Here is a 7,475-nt window from a genome sequence, read left to right as displayed (position 1 = left end):
GAGTAGTACTGTGTATATGTGCCCAGCGCTGAGCAGGGAGGGAGGGGGAGGTAAATGCACGAGCACCTCTCTCCCTCCCTGCTCGGTGCCCAGCAAATGTATTCATTGAATACATTTATGGGATACTTAGGGGAGCAAGGACACTTGCTCCCCAAAGTATTCCATAAATGTATTCAATCACAAAGTACAGTACATAACATTACATTACATACACACATCCATTGATTCTATAGAGCGTCCAGCAGGGGCGCACTATATATAGAAGTCAATGGTACTCATTGACTTCTATATATAGAGCGCCCCATGCTGGACACTCCATAGGAATTACACCGTTCGTCGTGGCGTCACTGCTTCTGAGAGAATTCTAACACTTCCTGATATACTAAATTAAGGGAAATAGCAGTATATGAGCATTTCCCATAATTAATGTATATTAGAAAATTGTATAACTTTCCATTACTAATAACATATAAAAAAATAATTTTGGCCGGACTTCTCTTTTAAGTCCCACTCGGTTGCAAGTATTGGAATATAAATAGGGAAATGTTCTTGCTGTTTTTGCAAGAATATTAGCTGTTTTTTTCTGATCCTGGATAACCCCTTTAAATCTGAAATACAATCAGTACTAAGAGAAGCAGAATATTTCTAAAACCCCTAAGGCAGTCAAATAAGAAATTTATAAAATAAGATTTCACAATATATTGAGACATTGCTATTTTAATTTTTACATCTACCAAAGACCATTCAGCACATTTTACTGTGCAGGACCAGAGTATAGTGGTGTCTAAAAATATATCACACAGATATTCATTTACCCCCACTATCTTTTGATGGCAGGCATTGTAGGTTATCAGTGACTTCTTTCGATGTTGTTGCGGTAGGATTTCCAGGTCCCTGAATGCCTCTGCATCTAGGAACTGGCATTATGCCTCTCCAGGTCACTAGCTGTATTACACTTTTCAATTTCAAATACCATAAGGTATATTGGAAAGGTATACACTATTATTGGGTTACTTGGTCCTTGAAAAGTATTAACAGGAGAAAATTTTCTTTTGGTACGGAGAGCGGCACAAAGGGCAAACAAGACATTTCCCCAGTGAAAACTCTTCAAATGCCTGAAGACAAGCAAGGTGAAAGACGTGGGAGCAAGATAGGAGGACAGTCTGACGGTTAGATGGGCCTCGGTGTTCTTCATTGTTGGGACAAAGTGGCATAATACATATGGGACAGTCCATTATTTCTTGTCGAACAGCCTAGAAGGAAACAGGGAGGGTTTAACAAATAGCCTCACATATGATTCTTAAAAAGCCAAACTATAAGAAGGGGAAAGCTAAATGCACACTTGGTACAGTAATGATGCATAGTATTCCTAAATTTCATCCTAAATTCAAGAATAGATGTGCCCCCCTTTTTTACGGCTTGTGTTTGGTATTACAGCCTGGCCCTATTCGATTAAAGGGAATATGTCAGCTCTATATCATGCTCAGAGCTGCAGACATGTGCAGATAGTGGCATAAAACAAATTACACTAGTCTCTTAGCCGGTGGCTGATTGCAAAGTTATAAAATCATGTTTTATGTCTGAGCTCAAGAGTCATAGATCCTGTGGATAGGGGAAAAGTTAATTTTTCCTGGCTTCCAGCACTGAACCTTGTACATCAATCACAAGGAAAGGAGGGAAGTAAGAAGACATAAATGCAGCTGAACATGGTCTCTACTAGGCTTGATCGATCATTTCAAAAAGCTAGGTTTGATCAAACTCGAACCTAGCAAGACCTTCCGCATTTAATTGCTAATGTCTTCACGATCCGTGCGGAAGAAGGAGACATCCCGGGGACCGCCTGGAATTACGGGATTCAGCCTAGGTAATAGGCTGAATCCCGGAATTCCAGGTGCTCTCGGGGATGTCTCCTCCTTCTGCACGAACTGTGATAACATCAGCAATCAGATACAGAAGGTCCGGCTAGGATCGAGTTGGATCAAACCTAGCTTTTTCAGATGTTCGATCAAGCCTAGTCTCTACAAGTCGAAATTAGATGTAAAACCTGATTTCACAACTTTGCAAAGGTCTATCAGGTAAGAGACCGGTATCACTTGTTTTACCTTCCTATTTGTGTTTAGCGGAGTTGCCGAACTGATCGCGTTTGGCAACGTTTTTCAAACCCACCCGCTTGGCATTTGACTCCTGGGGTCTGGAGAAGTTAGATGCCGCCATGATTTCCTTAGCCGCCCTAGGGCAGCATTTAAATTTTCCAGACAATGTACATGTTACATCAGTATTATCCATGCACAGTATAGGGTATATCATTTTAGAACTGAGATTGTAAAAGCAATAAACTGTATTACAGTATATAAATATTGAGCTCACCTGTAGCTGGATTTTTTCCCATTCTGCTTCACCAATTTCTGGATTACACTTTTGTTCCAATTGATGGAAAACATTGTGACTTATGGCAATTGCCTGATCAATCTCACTGAATAAACCATCAATGTCTGGGTTGCAGCATCTTACTAGTCGGTCTGAGATTTCTGACAGCTAGGATATAAAAAAAAAAAAAGGATATGTAAGGATATGTTTACAGGATGCAGATTTGATGCAGATCACTTAAAAAATCTACAGCAAAACAAATCAATGCATTTAAAATCTGCTGCAGAAAATCTGCAGTGTGTGAATGTACACTAACACTCACTGTATGCTACTTAAACATTCCTAAGGGTGAGCTCCTTCTGCAGCTCTAACTGCCCCCACTCTTCTGAGAAGCATTTTTCTCAAGATTTAGGAGAATTTGTGCCTATTTGACCAAAGTGTTGGATGATTATCTGGTCTGGATTTCAGTCTGCACTCCAATTCATCTTAGAGGTGTTCCATGATATTGAGGTCAGGGATAGTGCAAGTAATGTGTTTCTCCACCTGGTGTAAGAAAGTCTGTTACAGGGGGAAGTATGGACAGGGGACAGGGCTCTGGGGCACAGCTGTGGCTACAATATGAGCCACTGTATAGAAGGGGTACATGCATCAGGCACTCTACGAGCTATGAGAGCACCTATGTGGCTGACACACCAAAGGGGTTTGTGTGTAGAGGCATCTATGTTACTGACTGTCTAGAGGGGTATGTGCAGTACTCTATAGGGGCATCTATGTGGCTGACACTAGAGGGGTATGTGTGGAACTGTATAGATGCATCTAAGTGACACTCTGGGGAGGGAAGGGGGGGCATTTGAGCCAGTGTATAGAGGCATCTATGTGGCTGACACTGTAGGGAGGGCATTTGAGCCAGTGTATAGAGGCAACTTTGTAACTTACACTCTAAAGGGGTACCTATGTGGCCGACATTCTAGAGGGGGATGTGAGGCACTGTATAGGGGCATCTAAGTGACTGACAGGAGCGGCAATATTGGGGGTGGGGGGGGCATGTGCCCTATGGCACACACGTTGTGATGTCATTCTTTCAGTAGGGGGAGGGTCTTTCTCTCTTTTCCTCTTTTACGTGTTGTCGCCCCCCCCCCCCCCAAAAAAAAAGTAAAAGCGACACATGGAAACTACCGACATGCTGTCCACCATACATCATACCTCCCCCGACCAACCCAACCCTGCAGACTCCATCTACTACAAAGAGGGGACATTACAATCCGGGCAGACAACACATAAATCATTCCTACAACCTTTGAGAGCAACTTCTATTATGACTTTTTCTGAATCCACATTTTTCATCATGCAGAAAACATTTCTTTATAGAAAAATTCATTGACCTGACACCTCAACTTCACTAAATATTTCAGCTTGAAAAGAGGCGAAACTTCAGCAAAGTCAAGATAGCAATGATAGAAACTTTCCATTAGCTGCAATGGGCAGTCATAGGATTTAAGAGAAGTGTTTGCTCAGCAGAGAATTGCAGCGCTCATTACGGCGAGCCGCCTATAGCATCGGTATTGTGTTCCTATGAAGAAAGGAGACAGATCTGGACAGCTTTTATAAATTGACGTAGTAATGTAAACCTATTAAGCAGTCACGTATGCCTTTCATATCCAGCCACCAATTTATCTCTGCTAAAAGTCCCTTTGTTACTGAAGCTAAACACATAGACAGCCCTACACTTGTAGTGTATGTCATCCAGATGAATGGCGAGAAAGGTGTGTCTCCTCACTGATTAACCACAATACATGGGCATGGAGGCCCCACTTTGGGGCTAGGAATATAGTATGTGATAAATTATTATTAACATGTAAAATGTTCCTTTATCTTGTATCAAAGATTTATGATGTGTCCGCCCTTACGTTTCTGCAGATTTAGTTAAATACTCCACTTTCTTGTGATAAAATAAATCACTCTATTTTCATGACGTGCTAACAAAGCAGGCCGCAATTCACATCGCAGTCACCGGGTGGCCACATATAAACACATATAGCATAGACAACTCAAGAAGGTGTTGCAAAACCCTAGTATTTTTTTAAAGATCTCCGTAAAAATTATAGAAGCTGCCATTGACTTCTATGGGAAACTTTGCTGCAGTTACAGTCTGTACTAGGGCTTTTCAATAATTTTTGCAGATTACGGATCTGTAAAACTACGGACAGTGTATACAGCCCAATTAAAATCAATGAGCACTAAATTTGCCTGTAATTGCAGATACGCAATTACGGAGAAAAGTATGGAACGTGCGAATTTAGCCTTTGTAGCTGACACACACTACTGCAGAGGGGAATGGTGACACCCATTTATGTGTCATATATATATATATATATATATATATATATATATATATATATATATATACACACACATTTACAGGAGTAGTAACAGCTGCACAATGCAGACGTCTACAGGTGCCTATACACCTCAGAATAAATTCGGTCAAATCCAACGACTGTGATGGGTTCAGCTGTCTGAGGCACAGGTGTCAAACCTGCTTTGGCTGTCCAGACATGATGGGAATTGTAGTTTTGCAACAGCCGGAGGGCCGCAGGTTTGACGTCTAAGGTGTACGGCAGCCTCCCGACTCTGTACTAGCACTACTAGCTGCGACCACCTTAAGAAACGATGCTTGAAACATCATAAATTTTTACTAAGGCCTTATTCACACGTCCCGTAATTTACGGATCCGTATTTCCGTATCCGAGTTAGTGCACATTGATGTCTATGGGGCAGTAGATGAAACGGACGAAAATCAATGGCGAAAAAAAAAAGGACGTGTCCTAGTGCAAACCCAGATTTTTTTACGGATCCTCTCATTGAAATTAATTGTTTACGGATTGCAACATGTTTGGCATCCGTATTTCTGTATTCCCGTAAAAAATAACGGATGACTCATAGGTCACAGGGTTCTGTTTCTAAGCAACCACAGGCTGACAAGCAATCATGTGACTTATTTTAGGGGTTGGGCAAACTGGTGCTATTTTTTTTTAACCTACTCAACTTTATTAACTTGTAGAAAGCAGTCAGTAGTAAAAACGGATTTAAGGAAATACGGATGCAATATGGATGTACTACAGATGTCCAATCCGTAATTTTTAGCGGGTTGTTTCAGGACTAGAAAATATTACTGAACGTGTGAATAACTAATGGGTTACGAATAGAGATGATCGAATGTCAGGATTTTTCAGGTTCGATCGAACTCGAACCTTCATCATTTGATTCCTGATGTCTTCCCTTTTCGTGGGTACCGCCTGAAAAAAAACAGGAATACAACCTATTACCTAGGCTGTATCACCTTCCCCATCGGGAATCAAATGATGAAGGTTCGAGTTCGATCGAACCTGAAAAATCCTGATGTTCGATCATCTCTAGTTACCAATAGTCCAGTCCCTTTTGTGATCCATGCAAAAAGCCCTTATTAGAACATCAACTTTCAATATGTATAGGTAATATAGTCCTACACGCTGTCCGAAGTTTTAAAATGCGTCACTAAGCACTAAGAGTTGGCCCATTTTCTCCCTGAAGTACTCAGTCCAACAGCAGCAGAAAGGTTAAATGCTCCCGTGCCAGTGTTTAAATCCCGCACTAAAAAGGCATAGTATACACAAAAATGCAACAAAGAAGTAATCACCTGTAACTAGCTTTTATTCTCCGCACGGTCAACAGGGCAACAAAGACGTGTTAACAGCTCCACAATAGTGAAATTAGCTAATGTAGAGCAAGGAGAATACAAATGTCTGGAAAAACATATATAGGCAAAGATTAAAAAAAAAAAAAAAGACTAAGAAGAACGCCCAGGTGAACTTTCTGCACTCCGAGGAGTCTTTTTTTTTTTTTTTTCTCCAAGTAATCCATCTTAATGTCAGCAAATTGCTTACTAATGTGTTGACTTATTGCAATCTTGAAAAGTTAAATGAAAAGGCCTGGAATTTACTGCACATCAATGAGTCAGTGATAAGCCATTACAGGGTTAATACGCCTCTGCCTGCTCCGCTGCTTGGAGCTGACAGCAGAATGTTTGCCCCCGTCCTGGTCAGGCCAATAAGTAAACCCCATGACCGGCCCAGTGTTTGGTGAGACTTAAATTAAAGCGTTTGGGGAAATCTCATAGCAGGAGAGACAAATCCTACAGCCTTCCATGTTATTTCACAGCCAAAGTAGCTCCTTATAAAGAGCAGGGACTGGCATTAAATCCTGCTCCAGATAATGTAATGCATATGAAAAAGATTTACTGCTCCCCGTAAAATGAGCTGCTTCAATTAAACGGCTTATGCAAGCACGGTTTATAGGTAAGGATCAAAGCGGCTGGCGACTGCACCGGCTACATTCTAGGGAACAGTTTGCTTTCTGTACACACAGATTGTGGATATTGACATAAATGAGATAGTTGCTGTGACCTTTTAGGGACTCTTAGATCTTAGTAAAACTACTGTGGCTCTGTCAGACGTGTAATAAACATATCATTCTCAGTTCATGTCCTGGACACAATCAACAGAAACATGGTAACCCAGAAACTGGTACAAGACTATGGTTCACCTCCCGTATCCCCAGCTCGAAAACAAGACGTTTACACCGTTTTTCAAATAAGGAATACAATTTAAAGAGGATTTTTTTTCCTTTAAAATAAACTGGTGTCAGAAAGTTATATAGATTTATAATTTACTTCTATTTAAAACTCTCAATCCTTATCAGCTGCTGTATGTTCTGCAGGAAGTGGTGTATTCTTTTCAGTCTGACACACTGCTCTCTGCTGCCACCACTGTCCATGTCAGGAACTGTCCAGAGCAGAAGAGGTTTTCTATGGGGATTTGCTACTGCTCATGACAATTCCCTTCATGAACAGAGGTGGCAGCAGAGAGCACCGTTTCACGTTTAACTTTCTGACATCAGTTCATTTGAAAGAGAAAATTTTGCCCCTTTGAGAAAGGATGTTTTTCATGTTGTCAATCAACCATAACTTTAAAGCCATTAAAACCTTAAAGAGAATCTGTCAGTAGGTTTATGGTGTGCTATCTCAGGGTAGCCTAAACTAGTGACAGAGAAGCTGAAAAGAATGGTGTATC

At 41.0% G+C, this 7,475-nt stretch overlaps 1 protein-coding gene across 2 annotated transcripts in view; it reads right to left on the bottom strand.

Moving 5' to 3' along the window:
- Positions 1-709: 709 nt before the first annotated feature.
- Positions 710-7,475, bottom strand: part of RNF32 (ring finger protein 32) — a 31,016-nt gene continuing 24,250 nt past the window's right edge. For both annotated transcript variants that reach the window (XM_069960502.1, XM_069960500.1), the window contains exons 8-9: positions 2,368-2,535; positions 710-1,253 (exon numbers count right to left, since the gene is read on the bottom strand). In XM_069960502.1, the coding sequence (XP_069816603.1) occupies positions 1,032-1,253; positions 2,368-2,535 (390 nt within the window). In that variant the 3' untranslated portion in view covers positions 710-1,031. The remainder of the gene's footprint in view (positions 1,254-2,367; positions 2,536-7,475) is intronic.

Source organism: Dendropsophus ebraccatus, chromosome 2 (assembly GCF_027789765.1).
Source record: "Dendropsophus ebraccatus isolate aDenEbr1 chromosome 2, aDenEbr1.pat, whole genome shotgun sequence".
NCBI lineage: Eukaryota > Metazoa > Chordata > Amphibia > Anura > Hylidae > Dendropsophus > Dendropsophus ebraccatus.
Note: the sequence above shows the minus strand (reverse complement) of the source record. Positions and strands in the feature narration are given on the sequence as shown.